This window comes from Cajanus cajan, chromosome 7 (genome assembly GCF_000230855.2).
Source record: "Cajanus cajan strain Asha chromosome 7, NIPB_CcT2T_4, whole genome shotgun sequence".
Taxonomy (NCBI): domain Eukaryota; kingdom Viridiplantae; phylum Streptophyta; class Magnoliopsida; order Fabales; family Fabaceae; genus Cajanus; species Cajanus cajan.
In genome coordinates this window covers 57,822,545-57,849,051 of record NC_138523.1, presented here as the reverse complement: position 1 = coordinate 57,849,051, position 26,507 = coordinate 57,822,545, and the positions used below count along the sequence as shown (strand labels likewise).

General features: G+C 30.4%; 3 protein-coding genes across 6 annotated transcripts; 2 read left to right on the top strand and 1 right to left on the bottom strand.

The window, feature by feature from the left end:
* Window positions 1-3,568: 3,568 nt before the first annotated feature.
* LOC109807587 (uncharacterized) lies at window positions 3,569-3,955 on the bottom strand. Its single transcript, XM_020370134.3, has one exon. The coding sequence runs from the start codon at window positions 3,953-3,955 to the stop codon at window positions 3,569-3,571; it is 387 nt and encodes a 128-aa protein (XP_020225723.2).
* Window positions 3,956-5,908: 1,953 nt separating this feature from the next.
* Window positions 5,909-16,331, top strand: LOC109795525 (amino-acid permease BAT1 homolog). Of its 2 annotated transcripts, XM_083060271.1 has the most exons (8): window positions 5,909-6,072; window positions 6,155-6,415; window positions 14,211-14,229; window positions 14,349-14,568; window positions 14,668-14,849; window positions 14,991-15,280; window positions 15,359-15,488; window positions 15,609-16,331. In XM_083060271.1, the coding sequence occupies exons 1-8, from the start codon at window positions 5,936-5,938 to the stop codon at window positions 15,948-15,950; spliced, it is 1,581 nt and encodes a 526-aa protein (XP_082916397.1). In that variant the 5' UTR covers window positions 5,909-5,935; the 3' UTR covers window positions 15,951-16,331. The 2 variants fall into 2 exon arrangements, with proteins under 2 accessions (XP_082916397.1, XP_029128894.2); XM_029273061.2 differs by having other exon boundaries at window positions 5,989-6,415.
* Window positions 16,332-22,250: 5,919 nt separating this feature from the next.
* On the top strand, window positions 22,251-26,275 carry LOC109818131 (amino-acid permease BAT1 homolog). Of its 3 annotated transcripts, none has more exons than XM_029270665.2 (8): window positions 22,251-22,754; window positions 22,887-23,097; window positions 24,407-24,425; window positions 24,543-24,762; window positions 24,862-25,043; window positions 25,183-25,472; window positions 25,551-25,680; window positions 25,801-26,275. In XM_029270665.2, the coding sequence occupies exons 1-8, from the start codon at window positions 22,703-22,705 to the stop codon at window positions 26,140-26,142; spliced, it is 1,446 nt and encodes a 481-aa protein (XP_029126498.1). In that variant the 5' UTR covers window positions 22,251-22,702; the 3' UTR covers window positions 26,143-26,275. The 3 variants fall into 3 exon arrangements, with proteins under 3 accessions (XP_029126498.1, XP_020239133.1, XP_020239128.1); XM_020383544.3 differs by having other exon boundaries at window positions 22,252-22,754; window positions 22,911-23,097; XM_020383539.3 differs by having other exon boundaries at window positions 22,255-22,754; window positions 22,837-23,097.
* The last annotated feature ends 232 nt before the right edge of the window (window positions 26,276-26,507 follow it).

Below are 26,507 nucleotides of genomic sequence, written 5' to 3'. Positions count from 1 at the left end.
CTACTTATTAAGATAGTTTATGGTAGTCCTTATTTGTATAAATAATATCTACTGCTTGTATATACAAGTTTACAATTATGATTAAGAAACATATTATGTTCTACAAAAGTTATTGAATGATGTATTATTTGAAAACTATATTTAAAATGTATTTAAATTTAAATTTAAATATATAAAAATGGTAATTACAATTACACGTCTGAATACATTTATTAATGTATAATATTATAATTGTGATGTTTCTATATTATTATTAAATATTAACGGTATTTATATCCTTTAATTTTCACCAAATAAAGATTATAATCCTAGTGAATTATTTAATTTTTTTTAACATCATCATAAAACTCTTCCCCTTTATGTCGGCAAAAAAAATGATAATAATTTATCCTTGCTTTAAATAAATTTCGGGACTCGGCCATTATATTATTTTCCAATAAAAAAACATTTATTGTGCGTATCCGAAGTATTTTATTTTATTTTGGTTCAAATTAAAAAGTGTCAACGTTTTTTAACACACAAGATGTACATCTTAAATTTATGACAAGTTTAACTTTATTTAACAGTTAATTAATTAAAAATTAATTTATATATATGTCTAACTGTTATAAAAAAAACTAATAGTCATATTATACATTATGTTATTATTATTATTATTATTATTATAAATTATAATTATTAAATTGAGAATATATTAAAGAAATGAAATGTATTTTAATTAAATTTTAAAATAATATATAAGCTCTGATATGAATAAGGGATGTCCCAATTTTCTGAATATGCAAAGATATAAATATTTCTGTCCCAAAGATTCATTAATTAAGTTAAAAAATAATGAAGTTAAAATGAAATTTTAAAGAAATTAGTTAATTAAATAAAAAATGATTAAATAAAAAAAAAGAATTTAATTTTAAAAAAAGTAATTTAAATTATTGTAACAAACTAATGATTATCTTTTAAGTAATTAATTCCTAACAACTAAAAAAATATTTTTGAATGATTATTTCCCAAAAATATTATATTATAATAATCATATATATTGTCCTTAGCTATTAGATAAATTATCTTCTTGTTCAAGTAGCAAATTTTTTGGCTAAATAAGAATTAAAAACTTATTTAAAAATAATAGGTATCTTACAACATTCTAAATCTAAATTCTTCTCTGTTTTCGATTTTTGTCATTCTTCTTATTAGAACTCCTACTAAAATATGTAAGAATATATTATCACAAATATCATCCTTTTTATTATCTACACAATTATTTTGTGTTCTTCTCCGTTTTCGTAACTCACACAGTTGTCATATCCCAATTTTGCTCAATTTTTTTTGGTGATGGGAAAATAAATAAATAAATTAAATCATATATTTTTTCATCCAAAACATATTAAGGGTGTAAACTGAAAGTAAATTAGGGTTTTTATCATCTTCACCCACCAAAGAAAGGGAAAAATGACAAAGAAAAAGGATTGTTACTCTATGATAAAGAAGACATTTTCTTTTATCATTTTATGGTGTTAATCTTGGTGTGGTGTAATTTTCTGTAGCGTCCACAATAACAATATGAAAGTTCATCCTATCATGGATAAATCTACATGATGGTCTATAACACCTTTGTCATGGTATTTTTCTAATTATGAAATCTATATATTACATAATTTTATATTTGATATTTTATATAAAAAATCACGTTTAAATTTTATTTATTTTTATATAATATTTTATCTTTAAAAGTTATATCATATAGAAATGCTAATATTTTTTCTTTGTATTCATTTGATAAATAAAAGATCTTGATTAATATTTGTTAAACTTTAAGATAATTAAAAAAAAAGTTTTTGTTCTCCCTGTATATTCCCTTTATTTCCCTTTTTACTTTATCTTTATTATTTTAGCGGTAAAAGATAAATTAATATGTAACACAATTTATTATAACTGAGTATATTTTTAGGAGTTAATTAGTTTACTCTTTAATAAAAAAAATACCGTTAACAAAGATATCAATTTTTATTGTAAGTTTAAAAAGATTGTTAGTAACATGCAAAATCAATGATTGGTATTCTTTGCAAAAAAAAAATATATGTTTAGCTTAATTATACGTAAATTTTAATTATATGTTATTGAAATATTTAAATAAACATATTTATATAAAATTTAATAATTTTTTATTAATTTAATTTTTTAAATTGATCTTTTATTCCTCAATTCTTTTTGTTTTTTAGGGGAGATTGATTGAATTAGTGACATGAATATGGTGCAAATATACTACGATTGACATGATCAATATGTGATGACAAACAGACCAATGGAACTCTTACTTGATCATCTCAAATTCATCATTTAGGGTTTTCAATTGCCATAATTGATGCACTCAAAGCTTGTGAGTGCGGTGATTATTATCAACAAGAAGCTCATCGCCACGATGCCAAAGAGACATGAGAAAGAGGATGAGGATGGTGATAGAGGTAGTGCTAGTACAATGACAAATAATTGAGTGAGTAGGTAAATGATTGATTTTTTTGTTAATGTTTTGTTGTCTTTGAAACTTAATTTTAGTATGTCGATTAGATTTCAGGTTATTTTTTAAATTAGTTTATCTGAATATTTTTGTTGCTATTAATGAATCATGAAAAAGATGTTCTATATAGAACAAAATTTATTCTTAAGCATGACAATTTTCATAAATGTATAAACTAAATCAAATTTTCATAACATATTTTTCTTTTTAATATGCCTAATCTAAAAATTTAATAACTCCTCACTAATGGATCAAATGAATAACTTTAATTAAGATAATTGTGTTACATTGTAGTTAATTTACCTATGTACAAATATATAGGATTTCATTAAATTAAGTATATAATTTGGATTAGAAAAATATTATCTTAGATCAATCTTTAGACAGAATGCTATTTATTTAAGTTTGCATAATATTTTTATTTAATTTACTCATTCAAATAATTAAAATATTATTGTTAAATAATTTATTAGATTACTTTATATTAAAATAATTTGTATGAAAGGATAATTATTTGTGATATATGCTATTTGTATTTTATCTCTAAAAACGGAATAGTTATTACACATTAGGAAGAACCAAGAATAATATACAATCATAGTTGTATTGATAGTTAGCTTCAAAAACATATTTGATTTTTAATAAAATATGATGTGTCACCCATTTTTCAATATTCATTAATTAAGGCCTTACGACTAATAACATTAGTAAACGTCTCTCTTTTAATCATTCTTGCACACATTATCCCTCAGACACAACCATTTATCAAAGCGTTATAATTAGAAAGATAAGACTCCAACCTTTCTTAATCATTATCCCCAACTTATACAACGCATTAACCAATATCTTAAAGATTTACTTTGTTCAAATACCAATAAACTATCTAATAAATATGACAAAATGATAATTTTCATCTAACATAAGTAACATATATGAATTATGAAGCTAACTACACGTCATATAGAAATCACACCTATATCCTAATAGCTTAACTTTTGTGTATTATACAAACATACATCTATTTCCAAGAATGAGTGAACTACTATACCTTTATTAGCATCTCGATCCATGCTCTTCCTTGTGTTCCTTCGGCACCGTGACGATAAGCTGGCCGTTGGCAACCACCGCGCTCACGAGCTCGGGCGTGGACCCTGGCAGCCGGAACCTCTGCATGTGGAGTTCGAGCTGATCCACGGAGCCGCCTTCCCTCACCACGATCTTGGTCATGCCGGGATGGGTTTCCACCGTGTGCACCCTCACGTCGGCGATCCCATCGGTGACGCGACTGAACACGTGCGGGAGTCGCTGGAGCTTCTTGCCGGCGACCTGAGTCTCCGACGTCGAGTTCTCCCCATCGACGCTGGATTGGATTGAGATGTCTTGCTTTCTTGGAACAGAGTGGACCTTCATGCTATTGCCGTGGACCCAGGATTGCATCATCAACGAACGCTTCTTCTTCCTTTCGTTTTTGGACCAAGATAATTAACCCTTTTTTCTTTCAATTTTCAACCGCCACGACCGTTTGTTTTGAATGGGAAATGATTGATTCCTTTTTCTTTTTTTCTAATTCGATAATTTGTTTTCAAGGCTTTTTGACCAAAGTGGGGTCGTTGACTAATTTATTTATGTAAATGGGACTCTTTTGAAAATATTTATGCCTTTGAAAATTCGTATTTTTTTTCAAAAAATCTATTTACTTATTTTTTTTTATATTTTTTTAATATTAAAAATGGGGCGCTGTAGGCTATAGCGACTTCATTGAAGCCGTTTTGTGTCGCTAGGGGCTATAACGACATTATCAATATGGCTTTCATGGCTTTCCTGGAGTTTAAAAATTCCACGTGGCATGGGTGTCGCTATGGGCCATAGCGACACCGTTGTAAACAGTCCCAAAGGCGTAAATACTTTCAAAAGAGTCCCATTTACGTAAATAAGTTGGTCAACGATCCCACTTTGGTCAAAAAGCCTGTTTTCAATGGCTATTTATTGTCCGAGCTGAAGACAAGTTAAATAAATAAATGGACCATTTTGATTTGTTCTTCTTTTAATTTACTAATTTTTATTTATAAAAAAATTATTGAACAAAAGTGAAAATTCTACCTCAATTACTCGATTGGTTAATTTACACCCTCTTTATTTTTATTTCATTGCTTTGCTACAGTTTTAATGTATAAAACATATTAATATAATTTAGGTTTAATATATATGTTCACCTTCAATATTTTTAAAATCCACTCTTAAATTATAAAACTTTGTTATTAAAATCTTAAGATTTTTTTTAACATAATGATCAAATTCAAAAAAATTGAAAGAAAAAGAATTAGGATATAATCTAATAATTTATGATTTATTTGATGTATTTTTACTTGAAGATTAGCATGTATTATTTTAACCTAATTTTATACTCATTATAAATATTTAACTTGAGCGTCAAAATATCTTTGCAGATACTCTACCGTCATGAACATTAAAGTATAAAGAAAAATACTCTCATCGTTAGCGCACTTACTAAATTTGATAAGATTATTGCAGTATTTCAATTTTTTAAATGAAAATAATAATATCGATTAAAATATTTACACAAAAAAAATAAAATATAACAAAAGTGTATAACTTTTTAAAATATTATAGTTATTAAAATTGGCCTAATTCAATTAGGTGGTGTGGCACACATAAATGAATTATGTTGAATTCTTTATTTAGATACTCATAAAAAATAAAATCAATTTAACTTCTTGATAAGTTAAACAGGTCAAATTAGACCATGAAAAGCTAATAAAAAAATCTATTAGGTTTAATTGGTTTGACTTTCTTTTATAATAAAATTATATAAATTTATGCAAAAGAAAACAAACTAGACATGCATGTTAATTTGTAATTGGATAGATATATAAAATTTTGTATTCTTTTTCCGTTTAAACAAAACATTTTTAGAATTTGTAAAAAAAATTCATTTTGTACTTTTCCTTAAAAACCGCATATTTCGTCGGAATAAAAGTTAATTTGAGTCAATAGGATTGTAGCACTTTTATTATTCTAACATGTTTTCAAACATTTGATACTTGTTAGTAAACTCCCAAACATTTACTAGAGGAAAACAATCACCAGAAGTCTGAAACTCATCCAGGACATAAATATTCAACTAAAAAAAATAAAGATACTCACAATAGCCAACGACTTTTTAATGGCAATTTCTCTACAAACAAATGTAAGGATACATCATACGATGCATTAAAATAAATTGGATTATCATGAGCCGGCGGTGAACGACTTTGACGTTGACTTAATTAGATACATGACAAAGAGAAAAAGAGCTACATAATACCAAGTTTGAGTAATTCATGTTGAGTTGGCAAATCAAAAACCACAACATTCTTTACTCTTAATTTGCTTCTCTGTTTCTTAATTCACCGTAAGATCATGGATTCTGCTACTGAAAACATGTCACTCCCATCTCATGTGGTTGCGGTTACAAATGGTGATGCTTCTTCACTGGATTCTGGACATGCCCGTCTTCTTGAACTCGGTTACAAACAAGAACTCAAGCGTGACCTTTCGTAAGGTTGTCTTGTTGCTTTACTTGATTTTGTGTTGTTGGTTTTTCATTTCCTATTATGGGTACCATGCTTTATATTGCAGGGCCATTTCAAATTTCTCCCTCTCGTTTTCTGTTATATCGGTGCTCACAAGCATCACCACCCTTTACAACACAGGGTTGAACTATGGTGGGCCCTTTTCAATGCAGTATGGGTGGTTTCTAACTTCTGCTTTCACAATGCTTGTTGCACTCTCAATGGCTGAAATTTGTTCATCTTATCCAACAACTGGTGGTCTTTACTATTGGAGTGCCAAGCTTGCTGGCCCTAGATGGGCACCCTTTGCCTCCTGGATCACTGGCTGGTGTTCTATCCTAAATCATATTTTTACAAAATAATAAAAATAAATATATGACCAAAATAAATTATATAAGTGAAGATTCTCTTTTTATAAGTCAATTTTATATGATTGATTTATGTTTAAATCTAGATTCAAAAGTTATTGTCTATGTTTATAGTTTAAGTGATTTTTTTAGTACCTTCACCAAGTGTCAATAACACACTTTTTTTTAACTATTTCTTTTGTCATTTGTTAATGTTTATTAAAAATTATGATTAGGATGCAGAAAATTGTTAAATTACTGTCAAAACAGTATATTCTTCATCTTCATATGACTGATCATGGACTTATTTCTAGTTAGTGCCCCCTCAAGGAATGAAGATTCCCAAGTCCCGGTGTTTGAATCTGATCTATTTGTTCTAAATTGTTAGTTCTCATCAACGTTGATTCTACTTAAAGAAAGCTATTATGTCCTGTGAAGAAGATTTTTTATATTTAAACTCAGATACATTTTTAGGTTTCTTAATACTTATTTCCTTTTTGTTTTATACCTAATCACTTGTTCCTTGTTCACGTTTTCATATGAAAGTTTTTTGCATACAAAATTTAAGGTGTGCGTTATAAATGTTTGGGGACCTCACACTCACAGGGGAGGAGCTATCATTAATCATTAGGCTTTCGACGAATTACTTTTTAAGTTTTATTATGTGTAAGCCCAGAGATTTGTATACAACTGTTTGCTATTTTATTTAGGAGCATACAATTTTAACTTTTATATAAGGATCTTATGAAGACCTAATTGGACTCAAATTTTTTAAAAGTGGAATTCTCCAACTAGTTGGTAATTGTTGTTTGAGACGAGCATGCCATGGAAACACTTAAATGGTTGAGATTTGGATGATTAGAAAAGCAGAGAAAGTGGAAATATGCTTAGAAAAGCAGAGAAAGTGGAAATATGCTAATAGAAAATTTATCTATAATATCATAAAAGGGTTTTATTTTGAACTTTAGTATGATAAAAGAAGAATCCCCATCTAATCTTTTTGATTAAGTGATGGCAAAAACTAGGAGAAGTGATAGGTGTTCTTCTCCTCGGATTCACCAATGCTTGGACCTCTTCAATGGAGCTTGAAATCCGAATGTAAGACACTTGAAGGAGTGAAGATTTTCGGACTTAGGGTTTCTAGACTATGGATGGAAGCATCCAAGCTTAAGAAACAAAGGAAAGCTCACTTCAAAGAGGAGGAAAACCTAGTAGGGTTCCTAAGGTGAAGCTTTCTCTCATGGTGACTCTTGAACGAAATTTGGCTGAATAAGCTCTCAAATTTCATTATTCTCAAAAGTGAATACAAAAATGTGAAAGGAGGACTTAAGTATGCACGGAAATGAAGCACATAGGCACCTAGACCAAAGCTACACAAATTGGCCCCTAAAGTTTGAATTCAAATTTGAAATTTGAATTCAAACTTTGGTGCACATGTGTAAGTCCGAAAATTTAGGTACCAAGGTGCATTTAGGTCTGATTTGAGAGTCATTTAGGGTTAATTTGAGTGTCACATGTTCAGCTACCAATGGTGCAAAACATGTGACTCAAATGTAACTTAAATGGCTTCCAAATTAAACCTAGTTTAACCTAATTAGCATACTTAGTATTCCTTGTATTTTCCTATTCTAATGACCTAATTACATTGGTCAAACAATTACAATGGAAAGGAAAAATTACAAGAATGAAAATGAGCCCAATATTGGGTACCAAAAGCCCAAAGGCTCATGAAGCCCAAAACTAGGCCCAACTAGCCTAAAACCTAAAATGCTACTCTATATGGTCCAAAATACAAGACCAAAATATATGATACCTATACTAACATGATGTATACAAAACATATGAAAATAGCTATAACAAAATATGTCCCATGAAAAGTTCAACTTGGGCCTTCCCAGGCCCATTGGGCCCTGACTGGCCCAAACCTTCATGTCTAGCCAACTCCTCTTGGCTCCTTCAATATGTCACCTCTTGCCTTCCTAGGCATGATTCCATCATCCTCTCCCTCTTGAAAAGGATTTGTCCTCAAATCACGAGGATGCATGAAATAAGAATCATCACCTACATACACAACAAACCATGTATAAGAGGTGACATGTTTATGATGAGAAAATGGATTATGGATCCTAAGAGGAGTCCTTATATCTAGCCTAAGAAAAAATAAACTATCAAAATTAGACTCCCTAAAAGTAGAAATTGGATCCTCTTCTAAGTACAACCTAGAATGAAATCCTAAAAATGTAATGACACTATGACTAAGACAATGAAAAGAATGCTTCTTAAAAATTACAACATCTTGCCTAAAGTACCCTAAATGGTAACCTAGGCTTTTCCTAGAATATAAAGAAAATACCACTAGAAAACGCCCTAAACAATTTTGAATTTGATTGTTTACTAGATACTCACAATCATATAAGCTATATTTGTCTTGTAGGGAAGGAAACGTATTAAGTTCAAAAGAGTAAGAACTTCCCATAAGATCAAACATAGAATATAGATTATTACAAGTTGTATCTACTAAACAATGTAAACCGAAAATTGGGTGCTTTATTAGAACAACTAAGGTAGAAGGAGTCCTAAAGAGGGGAAGGCTTTCTTCCTTGGGCACCTCCAAGGAAGTAGCACAAGAAGTGGAACTAAATGTAGTCCACTCCTTCTTCACTGCATCTTGAAGTTGAGATTCATTTTTCTTTAGAATAATTTGTTCTTGAATCTCTACTTCATGACTAGTGATAAGATTAGGGTAAGAGTTAAGGTCTTTATTTATGAAGAGAGTATTTTGTAAATGATTTTTAGTGGTAGAACAACTCTCTTCACTCACAAGTCCTTTAGAGGAATTATTTTCCTCCTTACTCTTCCCTAAGAGCAATGCCTTTTTTCTTTCTTTTTCTCTTGTTTTTCTCAATTTTTCTTTTGCTAAAAATTTTTCTTTCTTTTGTTTAAGAATGTAAATTTCTTCCTCTAAAATTGCAAGTCGTGCTTTTCTTTCAAGTTTTTCTTTTTCTCTTTTTAACACTTCTTGCTTTGTCCAAGGTGTTAGTGATTTAAGCCTTTGAGTAGGATGTGAAAAACTTTTTGGAGAGCTTAAATCACTACCACTTGAGGAATATTTTCTCATGATTAAACAAAAGAATTTTGTTTTTATATGCTATGCAAAAAGAAAATATTTTTGTAATTTTCTAGGAACAAAAAAATAGCACTTGGAAGTCTAACTATACAAATTGCACTATCAAGGGAGGTGAGCTACTAAGAGCCACTTAATAACCAAGCCTTTTCAAGTAGAAATCACTAAACTCCCTTGTGGTATTTTCAATTCCACAAAAATTTTCACAAAGATTTTTATGTTGTATGCTTTTCACAATTGTTTTTGAAGCTATCTAAAACGTGAACAATTAAATGCTACACAAAGCTAGTCGAAACAAGGTAGCAAAAGTAAACAAATTAAAGATCAAACACTTAAAGGAAGCAAGATTAAGCAACTAGTCGGTTTGCCCTAAGTGGAAGCTAGAAACATATGAAATTTCCAAGCCACTTCCACTAGTACTACGCGTGAGTGAGCTACCAAGGTTTAGATATACCTGACCAGTTTCTTAATACTCCCTCCAAGCTTTACAAATTGGTTGATAAGTGCTCAAATTGCATATTTTTATGCTTAATTTGACACTCTTTTTGGGAGAGATGTAAGTAATTTTGGTTGTGTTTGACCCTCCAAATAGATGAACTAAGATTAATCTAAGGAGTTACAAGAGTGTAGTTTCTTTGGTTGAAAATATTTCCTTTTTGTGTAGATTTTGATTAAGTTGGAAATCCAAGGCTATAGCTCCAAAGCCATGCAGCCATGAAGCCTAAACCAAAATGAAGTGTTCCAGAGAGTTAAGGCTATAGCTCCAGATTCAAAGCTGCAGCCACGAAGCCTGAACCAATTCCAGAGACTTGAAGCTTAAGCCATGAAAACCAGAGCCCCAGCCTTGGAACATTGGGCAGTCCAGAAATTCAGAGCTACAGCCCCCATTCCAGAGCTGCAGCCTTGGGTTAAAAATCCCAACTTTCCCTTGGACAGGACGTATTTTAGGGCACGAAAGGGAGGAAAAAAGGGATCGAAACAGAACAAAACGAAGAGAAACACAGAGAGAAAGATCACCCAGGAGAAAAGGAGAGCTTGAAGATTAGATTTGAAGATTGGCTTGCTTGGGAACGAGGACCCATCTTCATTTCTTCTCTTCTATGGTGTAATCTCATCTTTTTATTTGCTATGGCCCTCACCATGAGTGGCTAGTTTCTCTTGGGTTGGATTCAATGTAACTACTAACTCTATTTCTTCTTAGATCTATATGATATTCAGCTCTATTACTTGTGTTTGATTCTTCTCTTAATGCTTAATCCGGTTTGATCACCCATTTTATGATTTTAGGTTTTTGAACTTTGTTGGGAAACATTTTCAAAACCCAAACTGAATCATTCACCTAATAATCTCTTGTTCTAGGAATAGACTTGATTTTGTTAGCCATTTTGGTTCAAGTTATTGTCTTAATGCAAGGTGTTAATCTTAATTCAAAGAGGAATCATGTTTAGGGTTAACCACCTTAGGGCTCAATTTTGAGGAATCTGGTTGAGCTAATTATTGAACATGAAAGTGATAGAAGTGGAATCATATTTATCTGATGAAGATTAAAAGAGTTAGTAAGTACATTTGAATCCAATCTCTTTCTCATATAAGGTTTTCTATTACATTCATTCTGTTGCTTTTAATTGCTTTAATTCAAACTTAAATCAATACTTCACTCATGTTCTCCGCAAACAAGAAAGAAAATTACTAGTATCACCAAATCCCTGAGGACGATATCAAATTACTATAACGAAGCTTGGTCCGCTTGCCAAGAGTAAAAAATTCCTTCACCATTGGTTTAAAAATACAAAAGAGATTGCAAAATTTAAACTAGCCTAGAAAACAATTAATGACGGCTTTTGTGACCCAATTAGTGACGGATTGGTTGATCAACTTTTCTAACACTTGTTCAAGTGTTTTAATCCGCCACTAATCCTTGAAATAAGATGCTCCTGGACCTGCACAATGAACACAACAAAAGTGGTTAATGGAGGCTCCTCACAAGGTGAAAGGAATGGTCACTCAAGTGAAGGAAGTTTAGGAAAAGCTAGGTCACTAAATTAGGTCAAAATTTTGTAGTCTTAGTGTCCAAACTTTTCCTACTCTTTGTTGAGCAATGCTTGATCCTTAAGCAAGGATTTGAGGCCACTTCCAGCACAAGGAATTTAATGAAAGAAAACAAGACAAGCAATAAAAGCACAATTTGAAAAGCTTATACAAAAAATGAAGAGTAATATGTATATATGACAAGACTCAAAGAGGTTCAACAAGTAAAACTGAAAATTAAGACTCCAAATAAAGCTAGCACACAGTTAGGAAGATTCCTAGATAGGTACTAGAGTAGATGAACAAAACAAAAAAAAATTGAGAACAATTGGATAAGTATAGAACAAATAGTAGTCAAAACAATATCAAGGAATCAAGTAGATTTTTCAGCTTGTACACCTCTCGGCTTTTTCCTTTTAATTTGTTTTCTATATTTTTTTTTTATTATTTCTTTTTCTATATTCAAATTAAGATTCCAGAGAAGGTATTTTCCTTTTGTTTCAAATTTTTTTATGATTCCAAGCTATAGAAACCGAGACTACAAGTTAGGTCAAAATTCAAGTGAAAAACAAAGAAACTAGTGCACTAGTTTTTAGGTTTTGTTTTGGATTCCTTTTGTATTCTTTCTTTTTTTTTTGAACTTTTTGAACCTTAGGCTCTGTTTTATCTTTGTTTTCAGCCTCTAAATTTATTTTTAAAAATGAATCCACAAGAAAGAGTGCACTAGAAGTAGAATTAAGCACTTGAAATTTTGAGTCACAAAAATTTTTATAAGATTTTTTCAATGGAAAGTGATTTGAAAACTCAAGTACACAATGGAAACCTAACTCTAAAGAAACTTGCTAGGACTAATAGCAAATTATGAACACAATTAGGTAAAAGAAAAAGCACATATAGGTAGGCACAAATTAGAGCAAACCGAGAGCAACATGTAGACACAAAATTTAAAATAAAACTAGATTAAACATGCTATTCAAGGAATTTGCAACATATAAGGACTAAACATGAACTTCTAAGACAAAACAAGATTAAAAACCAAAATCTAATGCATATGCATGAGGTCCAATCACGGACACATACAAGAATGGAGAGACTCAAAGAAAACAAAATATAAGCACAAGCAAAAAGGTCCTAATTCATGTTGATTGTGAAAGAAACTCAAAAACAATCAACCAATGGATCTATGGAACACAAGAGGATTCAAAACATATAGATCCACAACGAAACTTAAACAAGACAAGAAGAACACATTGAACACAAATTCAGACACAAAAAGATGAAGCACTTATCTCTTTGAAGAACCTTGCTCTTGATACCAAAATTGATGGCAAAAACTAGGAGAAGTGATAGGTGTTCTTCTCCTCGGATTCACCAATGCTTGGACCTCTTCAATGGAGCTTGAAATCCGAATGTAAGACACTTGAAGGAGTGAAGATTTTCGGACTTAGGGTTCCTATACTATGGATGGAAGCATCCAAGCTTAAGGAACAAAGGAAAGCTCACTTCAAAGAGGAGGAAAACCTAGTAGGGTTCCTAAGGTGAAGCTTTCTCTCATGGTGACTCTTGAACGAAATTTGGCTGAATAAGCTCTCAAATTTCATTATTCTCAAAAGTGAATACAAAAATGTGAAAGGAGGACTTAAGTATGCACGGAAATGAAGCACATAGGCACCTAGACCAAAGCTACACAAATTGGCGCCTAAAGTTTGAATTCAAATTTGAAATTTGAATTCAAACTTTGGTGCACATGTGTAAGTCCGAAAATTTAGGTACCAAGGTGCATTTAGGTCTGATTTGAGAGCTATTTAGGGTTAATTTGAGTGTCACATGTTCAGCCACCAATGGTGCAAAACATGTGACTCAAATGTAACTTAAATGGCTTCCAAATTAAACCTAGTTTAACATAATTAGCATACTTTAGTATTCCTTGTATTTTCCTATTCTAATGACCTAGTTACATTGGTCAAACAATTACAATGGAAAGGAAAAATTACAAGAATGAAAATGAGCCCAATAATGGGTACCAAAAGCCCAAAGGCCCATGAAGCCCAAAACTAGGCCCAACTAGCCTAAAACCTAAAATGCTACTCTATGTGGTCCAAAATACAAGACCAAAATATATGATACCTATACTAACATGATGTATACAAAACATATGAAAATAGCTATAACAAAATATGTCTCATGAAAAGTTCAACTTGGGCCTTCCCAGGCCCATTGGGCCCTGACTGGCCCAAACCTTCATGTCTAGCCAACTCCTCTTGACTCCTTCAATATGTCACCTCTTGCCTTCCTAGGCATGATTCCATCATTAAGAGGAGACATTGGATAATTGTAATATGCACCTATATTTGCATAGGAAACATAGAATAAACCAGCAGGCAATATTTCTTATATATGTACAACATGATATATAATGTACAATGTTCAAGCTGGTTCTGAAAATGCTCTTAACTAGCATGCAATTTTCCTTTAAGTACAACATGATTACAAATATCTAATTATGTCATCCTCACTAATGCCTCCGGCTTAAAACTAAGTTTATAGCTTAATGAAAGTCTAATTACAAGATATGTACTCTGGCGTTCTCTGACTTGAGTTGCATTGTCTCTCTTTTCTTGCAGGTTCAATATTATTGGTCAGGTATTCTTGAGAAGACACATTCTAGAATTTTAACTTTCTCCACTTTTTACAAGTGATCAAACTCGTGTAAGATGTAGGTTTCTCTTAATCCTTTTGAAGCACTAACTTTTTATTTGCAGTGGGCAGGGACAACAAGTGTGGACTTTTCACTTGCACAACTAATTCAGGTTATCATTCTCCTTAGCACTGGTGGGAAAAATGGTGGTGGATATGAGGCGTCCAAATATGTAGTTATTGCTTTGTATGGGGGAATTTCGCTCCTACACGGTATAATAAACACTCTTCCTATCTCAGTCATATCATTCTTAGGACGGTTGGCAGCTATCTGGAATGTTGTAGGTATGAACAAATTTTCTATTTCATTTTTTTTTCTCTAAATTTTGTTCTCTAGGAAAGCCTTTATATATTGAATATCTAATTTGAATGGAAAACTTTTAGGTGTTTTTGTGCTTATGATTCTGATTCCATTTGTTGCAACTGAAAGGGCTAGTATAAAATTTGTGTTCACTCATTTCAATGATAAAAACGAGGATGGAATCCACAGCAGACCCTACATATTTCTCTTGGGACTTCTAATGAGTCAGTATACCCTTACTGGATATGATGCATCAGCTCATCTGGTATGAAAGCTTTCAATTAGAAAATTTCTTTTTCTGTGTACCCTTGCTCTTGCTTTCCACTTTGTTAATTTTGTTGTATTCATTTGCATTGATGGAGAGAAGTTATGAAATGAATTAGACCATACAAACTTGAATTTTCAGACAGAGGAAACGAAGGCTGCTGATAGAAATGGACCAAAAGGAATTATCAACTCTGTTGGGATATCTATTATTGTTGGATGGGGTTACATTCTAGGCATTACCTTTGCAGTCACTGACATCCCTTACCTTTTGAGTGAAAATAATGATGCTGGTGGCTATGCCATTTCTGAAATATTTTATTTAGCTTTCAAGACAAGATATGGCAATGGAATTGGTGGTATCATTTGCTTGGTAGTTGTTGCTGTCTCCATATTTTTCTGCGGTATGATTTCTGTCACTAGCAATTCAAGGTAATAGATAATGCACTTTCCATATGAGAATTTCTCTACTTAGTTGAGAATATAATAAGATGCTTGAAAATTACGCAGGATGGCTTATGCTTTCTCTAGAGATGGGGCCATGCCATTGTCATCATTGTGGCACAAAGTTAACAAGCAAGAAGTTCCCATCTTTGCAGTTTGGCTTTCCGTTTTTATATCATTTTGCATGGCACTAACGGTATGAAAAACATAATTTTTAAAAATTTTACTACTAGTATATTATTTCATTTTAAAAAATGCTGCAAATTTTATTATATGTTTTCATTGGTCTCATAAGTAAATTGTAACTCTATTGCAGTCTCTAGGAAGCATAGTGGCATTTGAAGCAATGGTGTCCATAGCGGTGATTGACCTCTATGTTGCTTATGCGCTACCAATATTCTTTAGGGTGACCTTGGCACAGAAGCATTTTGTACCTGGGCCTTTCAACTTGGGCCGTCACGGAGTCGTTGTGGGCTGGGCTGCTGTTATTTGGGCGGTGCTCATCTCCATACTCTTCTCGTTGCCTGTTTCATATCCAATAACCATTGAGACATTTAACTATACCCCCGTTGCGGTTTCTTGTTTTCTCGTTCTAGTAGTTTCTTACTGGATACTCAATGCTAGGCATTGGTTTAAAGGCCCAATAATCAATCTTTAATTCAGTGAATTGAGCCCCATCTTCAATGTGATGTCTATGTAGAACATCATCGGTAAGGGATAATATAGCTAAGGAAAGGGTTGGTAAACCTATTCCGTAGATGCACTTAGGGGTGGGTAAAACGAACTCAACTGAACTGAACTTATAAAAACTATACTGAACTTAAAAGTAGTTCATATGAACTGAACTAAACTAAATATTAGTTCAGACGAACTGAACTGAACTATTCTTTTGTGTCATTGAACTGAACTGAACTATACTATAAAAACTTGAACTGAACTGCAATTTAAACTGCACTAAACTGTTATGATATTTTGAATTGAACAATTTTGACTCATTGATCTATCAAAATAGGACACATTTGTCAACTTTACTTTATTTTCCATTTTATTTAAATTTTTCAAAGGAAAAAAATATAAAATTCAGTCAAACAAACTCAGTGAATTTTAAGCCTAAAAATAAGTAGTTCAACATAGCTCAATTGATCCGTTAAGTTCAACAAAATTGATATAATTTTTTTTCAAATCACTTTTTTTTCTAAAATTTTGGTTATTAGACTATCGAGCTAATCTATTAAGACATAATATGTTAAACACATTTAATTTTTATTCTTTTATAAAAATAGTTCAATTTTTATAATTCAGTTTAGTTTTTATAGTTCAGTACAGTTCAACTTTACAACAGTTCAGTTCAGTTCAATTTTTTTTAAATAGTTCAGTTCAGTTTTTTTTACAAACAGTTCAGTTTTTTATAGTACAGTTCACCACCAGTTCAGTTCAGTTCAGCTCAGTTTAGTTTTTTTTGCCCACCCCTAGATGCACTATTTTATAAGTCTGGTTCGTGTATAGTGTATACTTCATTTGTCTTTGTCTTTGTTAAGGTGAGAGGTGTATTTAAGATGTTAATAAATAGTGATATAACAATTTTGGTAGTAACATTAACAGATGAGATTATAATAAAATAAATATACAAGTATAATAAGTTATGAAATTATTAAAAAAAAAATCAAATCCAACAATTTAAATGTTGTTGTAATAGATGAAGATAAGCTCTTTTTTTTTTTCCTTTAAAAAGAATATGAAAATAAGCTTTTGATAATTGTTCGAGCATAAATCAATCCGTCCCCATTCCCCACCTTATATGGTTAGGAAATCGGAGGCCTATTCAAAATGAAAAAAAATTACAAACTGAAAAATTATTAAAGAAAATAATCGATTGTTAGGGGTTGACAATTAATTTCAATTGTCGAAAATTGATTATTTGTTTGTTATGAGTTTTTAGCGATTTTAAACTGTCCAATAAATTCATTTTTTTTTTCCAAAAATACTTATGGGAGGGAAAATATAAAGAAAAAATAGAATAAATTTTTCTTAAAGTAAAATTAGTTTATACATGAGTAGTTTTCTTATATAGTTTCTCAAAAAAATTAATTTATATATAAGTTAGCTTTAATTTATAAAATATTTTATTTTATTTTATTTTATTTTTCTCCCTAATATTTTTAAAGAAATTTGCTTAAACAAATCCTCGATATTGTAAGTTAAGTAATTTTTTGTGGCTGCTAGCCACAAAAATAAAATTATCACAAAATGTACATTAGACATCTTTTCATTGCATCTGACGCAATTTATCTAGTTTCTCCACTCCTTTTTATTTTTCTCCCTCTTATTTTCTCTGCATCAAACAACTCTTATTTTTCATCTCTTCTTTCTTTTATCTTTCTCTCTATTATTTCTCCTTCATTTCATTATTACCAAAAATACCCTAAAGTTTTAAACTATACATGCCATTGCACAGTATTGGGCTAGGCTGAATCCTAGAGAAAATATGTTGTTGTGTTTTTTTTATTTATTTTTTATAGAAAGTCCGACATGTAATCAGGTTTGGTGGACTTTTCTTGAAGGTGTCTCATTGAACTTATCTTTTCACATTTTAAGATGACTTTGTGACCTAGTGATTGTGATTGCCTATTGTCGCATAACGGACTGATAAACTTAGTGAATATTTTGGCAGAATATATATTATTAAAGTTAAATGATGCTATAGATTGGCATATATATTTTATATGGTCAATCGTTTGGCATGGCATGCCACGTTGGTTAAAACAATTCAATCAACTTAATAACTATAAAGTTTGATCTTTGACCAAAAAAAGAAACCAACTAAAAAGTTCATTAATGTTACTTCAGTTTTTATAAGATTTTTTTAGGCTGCTGGAGAAGATGCTTAACCTTTTGGTGTTTAGTGTTTATATTACTATGCTTCACTGTCATCTTCCGAGCATGCTTCTGAGCTTTTAAAATCATTAGTCTAATCATAGTCCCGAATCTAAAGGAAGAATTTTCGTCACTCACGCGATAGATAAAAATAATAATATAAAAAGAATTTATAATGTGAATTTTTTTCTCTAATATTATCAATTTATTGGAGGAGAAAACTATTTCACTCACACACTCACGCATGTGCCGTGCGTTTGTCGATTATGAGAAAACGGTGAGGTGATGAATAAAATATAATAAAATGGAGTCAATTATGTTAGAGTTTCCACATTAACATGTTTCAATTTAAACAATTTTCCCCTAAAATATAATTATAAGAATTATTTATGAATTTTAAACGCTAATTTTTATTTTAATAATGTCAAGATTCTTATTGGATATAAAATATATAGTGTTTAATATATCTAGTTTAATTAATATATTTATTATGAATTAAAAACTTTAATTTTAGTTTTTTTGACCAATTTTGGTTTTTAACATAAAAAATATTATTATAATATACATAATGTTATAAAATAAAATAAAAATAAATTTTGATAAACACATTAGGGGTGAAAATTAAAAGAAAATTAGAGTTTTCTATCATATTCACCCACAAAAGAAAAGAAAAAATGACAAAGAAAATGAATTATTATTTATGATAGAGAAGTCATTTTTATCAATTTTATAGTTTTAATCTTGGTGGGGTAACTTTCCATAGTATCCATAATAATAACATGAAAGTTCATCCTATCATAAACAAATCTACATGGTTTATAGCACCTTTGCCTTGATATTTACCTAATTATAAGAATCAATATATTATGTAATTTTATATGTGATATTTTATATAAAAATTTATGTTTAAATTTTATTTTATTTATATAATATTTTATTTTTAAAAGTTATATCATAGAAATGCTAATATATATATATATATATATTTTTGTATTCATTTGATAAATAAAAGATCTTGATTAATGTTGTTAAACTTTAAGATAATTAAAATAATGTTTTTCTTCTACCTATATATTTTCTTTATTTTCCTTTTGCTTTATCTTAATTATTTTAGGTGTAAAATATAAATTAATATGTAACACAATTTATTCTGACTTAGTATATTTTTAGGAATTAATTAGTTTACTTTTTAATAAAAAAAATACCGTCAACAAATATATCGATTTTTATTCTAAGTTAAAAAAAAAATTTCTTAGTAACATCTAAAACAAATAATTGGTATTCTTTGAAAAAAAAATATGTTTGGCTTTATTATACGCGAAATTCAATTATATATTATTGACATATTTAAATAAACATTTAGATAAAATTTAATAATTCTTTATTAATTCAAATTTTTTAAATTGATCATCCATTCTTCAATTTCTTTTGTTTTATAGTGGAGATTGATTGAATTAGTGATGTGAACATGGTAATCAATATGTGATGACCAACGGATCAATGGAACTCTTGCTTGATCATCTCAAATTCATTATGTAGAAGTTTCAATTGCTAATAAAATGATGCATTCAAAGCTTGTGAGTAGGGTGGTTATCAATAACAAACTTATGATCACCACAATGCCAAAGGAACATGAGAAAAAGGATAGAGATAATGATAGAAGTAAGTAGGAGACTTGTGCTTGTACAGTGATGAATAGTTAAATGAGTAGGTGAATGATTGATTTTTTTGTTAATATTTTGTTGTCTTCGAAACTTAATCTTAATATGTCGATATTTCAGGTTATTTTTAAAATTAGTTTATCTGCATATTTTTATTGCTATCGTTGAATCATGAAAAAAATGAGAAAAAAAATATTCTTTACAATGACAATTTTCATAAATGTATAAACTAAATCAAATTTTCATAACATATTTTTTTCCTTTTAAGATGCCTAATTTAATAATTTAATAACTCATCACCATCAAATTAATAACTCCAATTAAGATAATTGTGTTACATTATAGCTAATTTACTTATGTACAAGTATATAGGATTCCATTAAATTAAGTATAATTTTGGTTAGAAAAATATTATTTTAGATCAATCTTTAAATAGGATGTTATCTATTTAAGTTTGCTTAATATTTTTATTTAATATTTTTATTTAATTTACTTATTTAAATAATTGAAATATTATCGTTAAATAATTTACTAGATTACTTTATATTAAAATAATTTGTATGAAAGGATAGTTAATTGTATTATGGGTTATTTATATTTTTATCTTTAAAAACGGAATAGTTATTGCGCACCAAAAAAAAAAAATCGAAAATAATATACCATCATAGTTTCTATTGATAGTTATTGCACACATTACCCTTCAAATACAACCATTTATCAAAGCTTTGTAATTAGAAACATGAGACTTTCACCCTCTCTTAATCATCTATCTCTAACTTATACAATGAATAAAATAGTAAAATACATGAAAGAATTCATGTTTTAGAAATAAGTTTTTATAAACATAAAATAGTAAAGACTCTAACAAGAAAATTAATATCATTATAGCAAGAAAATCCAAGAACACACCGTAAATAAAAATTAAAAAAAGAAAGACAAAAAATGTCATGGTAAAGAATAAAACTTTTTTCTTTGAATATTTCTTTTTATTATTCAGCGGTAGTAACAATAATATTCAGATAATTGAATTTTAAAATTAACTTAAACTTGATCTACATACTAAGTTTCAAAGATGGCGAAATATTAACAAAAGAGTGACTCACTCACTCAAATGTTCTTTGCTGTACAAGCATAGTCTACTATGACACCTCAAAGGGTGGGATAACTGACCCCAGGATTTAACGCGGCTGCATACACAAGGTAAAATTCGAACCCCTGATCCCTACCGCTAAACCACACGCTTGAGATTAGCTGAAGAGAAATTAAATAAATAAATGCATGATTTGGATTTGTGCTTCTTTTAATTTACTAATTTTTGTTTATAAAATAATTTATTCAACAAAAGTGAAAATTCTAGCTGAATTAGTTTGCACCCTCTTCATTTTTATTTCATTGCTACAGTTTTAAGGTATAATATATATTAATATAATTTAGGTTTAATATATATATGTTGACCTTGAATTTTTTAAAACTCACTCTTAAACTATAAAACTTTGTTATTAAGATCTTAATGTTTTTTTTTTACGTTTAAACAAAACATTTATAGAGTTTTGAAGGGAATCAAAGAAAAATATCAATGACATAAATAGCATAAATGAAATGAAGTTGAAAATGCAAAGCTTAATGCTTTGTTTGGAAGTTGGGAAAGAATGAAAGATAATATATAAAAATTGATTTGATGATAAGAAATAAATGAAAAATAGTGTGAAATTTATAATTGTTTTGTATACTGAAATTAGGTGAGAAATAAAGAAAAATTGATATTTTAAAAATATATTTTATATAGTTAAATTTTATATTAAATAAATTATTTAATCAATTACATTTATATCTTATAGTGATTAATTATTTAGACAATAATGTAAGAGTAGTCTTGTCTATATATTTTTTAGTTGAAAATTTCACATAAATTCACTCTTAAAAAGGTGAAATTAAATTCATATGAGCCCAGAGCAATTTTCTCACAAATCTACTTAAATTAATCTCTATTTTTCTTCTCATTTTCTATTAAATCACTTCCCTCGAACAAAAAAAAATGTAAGTAGAAGAGAAAGCTCAGCTTTTAAGAAGCAGGGGAGCAGATTCTTATTTAGACCATAGTCTACTTCTTATTAAGAGGCAACTTTTTATTCTCTTATTAATATGGATAAAAGACAAATTCAATTTTATTCTTTTACTAATATGGATAAAAGACAAATTCAATATCAATAAATAACATGCAAACATCTCATTTTCTTTTCGTATTTATGCGCCATTCAACGAAAGACAATTCAAAACATTTTGTATTTTAGCGATAGGTAATACGCAGAGGATTTTTGGTTTCATCATCGGTATGGTTATCGTAATTCTGATAAATAAAAAATATTCATTTTGTACTTTTCCTTAAAAACAGCATATTTCGACGGAATAAAAGTTAATTTAATTAGGATTGTAGCACTTTTATTATTCTAACATGTTTTCAAACATTTAATACTTGTTAGTAAACTCCCAAACATTTACTAGAGGAAAACAATCACCAGAAGTTTGAAACTCATCCAAGACATAAATATTCAACTAAAAAATATAAAGATACTTACAACAGCGAACGACTTTTGAATGGCAATTTCTCTATAAACAAATGTAAGGATACATTATACGATGCATTAAAATAAATTGGATTATCATGAGCCGGCGGTGAACGACTTTGACGTTGACTTAATTAGATACATGACAAAGAGAAAAAGAGCTACATAATACTAAGTTTGAGTAATTCATGTTGAGTTGGCAAATCAAAAACCACAACACTTTATCATGGGTTCTGCTACTGAAAACATGTCACTCCCATCTCATGTGGTTGCAGTTACAAATGGTGATGCTTCTTCACTAGATTCTGGACATGCCCGTCTTCTTGAACTCGGTTACAAACAAGAACTCAAGCGTGATCTTTCGTAAGGCTGTCTTGTTTCTTTACTTTATTTTCTGTTGTTGGTTTTTCATTTCCTATTATGGGTACCATGTTTTATATCGCAGGGCCATTTCAAATTTCTCCCTCTCGTTTTCTGTTATATCGGTGCTCACAGGCATCACCACCCTTTACAACACAGGGTTGAACTATGGTGGGCCCTTTTCAATGCAATATGGGTGGTTTCTAACTTCTGCTTTCACAATGCTTGTTGCACTCTCAATGGCTGAAATTTGTTCATCTTACCCAACAACTGGTGGTCTTTACTATTGGAGTGCCAAGCTTGCTGGCCCTAGATGGGCACCCTTTGCCTCCTGGATCACTGGCTGGTATTCTATCCTAAATCATATTATTACAAAATAATAAAAATAAATATATGACCAAAATAAATTATATAAGTGAAGATTCTCTTTTTGTAAGTCAATTTTATATGATTGATTTATGTTTAAATCTAGATTCAAGAGTTATTATTTATGTTTATAGTTTAAGTGATATTTTTAGTATCTTTCACCAAGTGTCAATAACACACTTTTTTTAACTTTTTTTTTGTCGTTTGTTAATGTTTATTAAAAATTATGAGTAGGATGCAGAAAATTGTTAAATTACTGTCAAAACAGTATATTCTTCATCTTCATATGACTGATCATGGACTTATTTCTAGTTAGTGCTCCCTCAAGGAATGAAGATTCCTAAGTTCCGGTGTCTGAATCTGATCTTTTTGTTCTAAATTGTTAGTTCTCATCAACGTTGATTCTACTTAAAGAAAGCTATTATGTCCTGTGAAGAAGATTTTTTATATGTAAACTCAGATACATTTTAAAGTTTTTTAATACTTATTTCCTTTTTGTTTTATTCCTAATCACTGGTTCCTTGTTCACGTTTTCATATGAAAGTTTTTTGCATAAAAAATTTAAGGTGTGCGTTATAAATGTTGGGGACCTCACACTTACAGGGAAGGAGCTATCATTACCCATTAGGCTTTCGATGGATTACTTTTTAATAAGTTTTAATATGTGTAAGCCCAGAGATTTGCATACAACTATCTATTATTTTATTTAGCAACATACAATTTTAACTTTTATATAAGGATCTTATGAGGACCTGATTGGACTCAAATTTTTTAAAAGTGGCATTCTCTCACTAGTTGGTAATTGTTGTTTTAGACGAGCATGCCATGGAAACACTTGAATGGTTGAGATTTGGATGATTAGAAAAGCAGAGAAAGTGGAAATATGCTAATAGAAAATTTATCTATAATATCATAAAAGGGTTTTAATTTGAACTTTAGTATGATAAAAGAAGAATCCCCATCTAGTCTTTTTTGATTAAGAGGAGACATTTGATAATTGTAATATGCACCTATATTTTGCACAGGAAACATCCAATTAACCAGCATGCTATATTTCTTATATATGTACAACATGATATATAATGTACAATGTTCAAGCTGGCTCTGAAAATGCTCTTAACCAGCATGCAATATTCCTTACGTACAACATGATTACAAATATCAAATTTTGTCATCCTCACTAATGCCTCCGGCTTAAAACTAAGTTTATAGCTTAATGAAAGTCTAATTACAAGATATGTACACTGGCGTTCCCTGACTTGAGTTGCATGGTCTCTCTTTTCTTGCAGGTTCAATATTATTGGTCAGGTATTCCAGAGAAGGCACATTCTAGAATTTTAACTTTCTCCACTTTTTACAAGTGATCAAACTCGTGTAAGATGTAGATTTCTTAATCCATTTGAAGCACTAACTTTTTATTTGCAGTGGGCAGGGACAACAAGTGTGGACTTTTCACTTGCACAACTAATTCAGGTTATCATTCTCCTTAGCACTGGTGGGAAAAATGGTGGTGGATATGAGGCGTCCAAATATGTAGTTATTGCTTTGTATGCGGGAATTTTGCTCCTACACGGTATAATAAACACTCTTCCTATCTCAGTCATATCATTCTTAGGACGGTTGGCAGCTATTTGGAATGTTTTAGGTATGAACAAATTTCCTATTTCATTTTTTTTTCTCTATATTTTGTTCTCTAGAAAAGCCTTTATATATTGAATATCTAATTTGAATGGAAAACTTTTAGGTGTTTTTGTGCTTATGATTCTGATTCCATCTGTTGCAACCGAAAGGGCTAGTATAAAATTTGTGTTCACTCATTTCAATGATAAAAACGAGGATGGAATCCACAGCAGACCCTACATATTTCTCTTGGGACTTCTAATGAGTCAGTATACCCTTGCTGGGTATGATGCATCAGCTCATCTGGTATGAAAGCTTTCAATTAGAAAATTTCTTTTTCAGTGTACCCTTGCTCTTGCTTTCCACTTTGTTAATTTTGTTGTATTCATTTGCATTGATGGAGAAGTTATGAAATGAATTAGACCATACAAACTTGAATTTTCAGACAGAGGAAACGAAGGGTGCTGATAGAAATGGACCAAAAGGAATTATCAACTCTGTTGGGATATCTATTATTGTTGGATGGGGTTACATTCTAGGCATTACCTTTGCAGTCACTGACATCCCTTACCTTTTGAGTGAAAATAATGACGCTGGTGGCTATGCCATTGCTGAAATATTTTATTTAGCTTTCAAGACAAGATATGGCAATGGAATTGGTGGTATCATTTGCTTGGTAATTGTTGCTATCTCCATATTTTTCTGCGGTATGATTTCTGTCACTAGCAATTCAAGGTAATAGATAATGCACTTTCCATATGAGAATTTCTCTACTTAGTTGAGAATATAATAAGATGCTTGAAAATTACGCAGGATGGCTTATGCTTTCTCTAGAGATGGGGCCATGCCATTGTCACCATTGTGGCACAAAGTTAACAAGCAAGAAGTTCCCATCTTTGCAGTTTGGCTTTCCGTTTTTATATCATTTTGTATGGCACTAACGGTATGAAAAACATAATTTTTTAAAACTTTACTACTAGTATATTATTTCATTTTAAAAAATGCTGCAAATTTTATTATATGTTTTCATTGGTCTCATAAGTAAATTGTAACTCTATTGCAGTCTCTAGGAAGCATAGTGGCATTTGAAGCAATGGTGTCCATAGCGGTGATTGACCTCTATGTTGCTTATGCGCTACCAATATTCTTTAGGGTGACCTTGGCACAGAAGCATTTTGTACCTGGGCCTTTCAACTTGGGCCGTCACGGAGTCGTTGTGGGCTGGGCTGCTGTTATTTGGGCGGTGCTCATCTCCATACTCTTCTCGTTGCCTGTTTCATATCCAATAACCATTGAGACATTTAACTATACCCCCGTTGCGGTTTCTTGTTTTCTCGTTTTAGTAGTTTCTTACTGGATACTTAGTGCCAGGCATTGGTTTAAAGGCCCAATAGTCAATCTTTAATTCAGTGAACTGACCGCATCTTCAATGTGATCTCTATGTAGAACGTCATCGGTAAGGGATAATATTGTTGGAGAATAATTAGGTGTGTCCAATATTCAATCTATCATGCAATGAATTTATCTTATTTGATAAAGTTTTTGATTAAAATTATAGACATCTTATCATGATAGAGATTATGACAATGAGAAAATAAAGTCTTTTATTATTTTAATCTAAATTATTTTTAGTCGTAGGATTGTTGTAAATAAGACAACAATAATCCGGATAGATCAATATATATGTAAATGTCTTTATTGAATATAGTAATTAACAAGTTGTTTATTATATTTTAATTTTGGACACCTAATGCCTTGAGGTATTAGTTG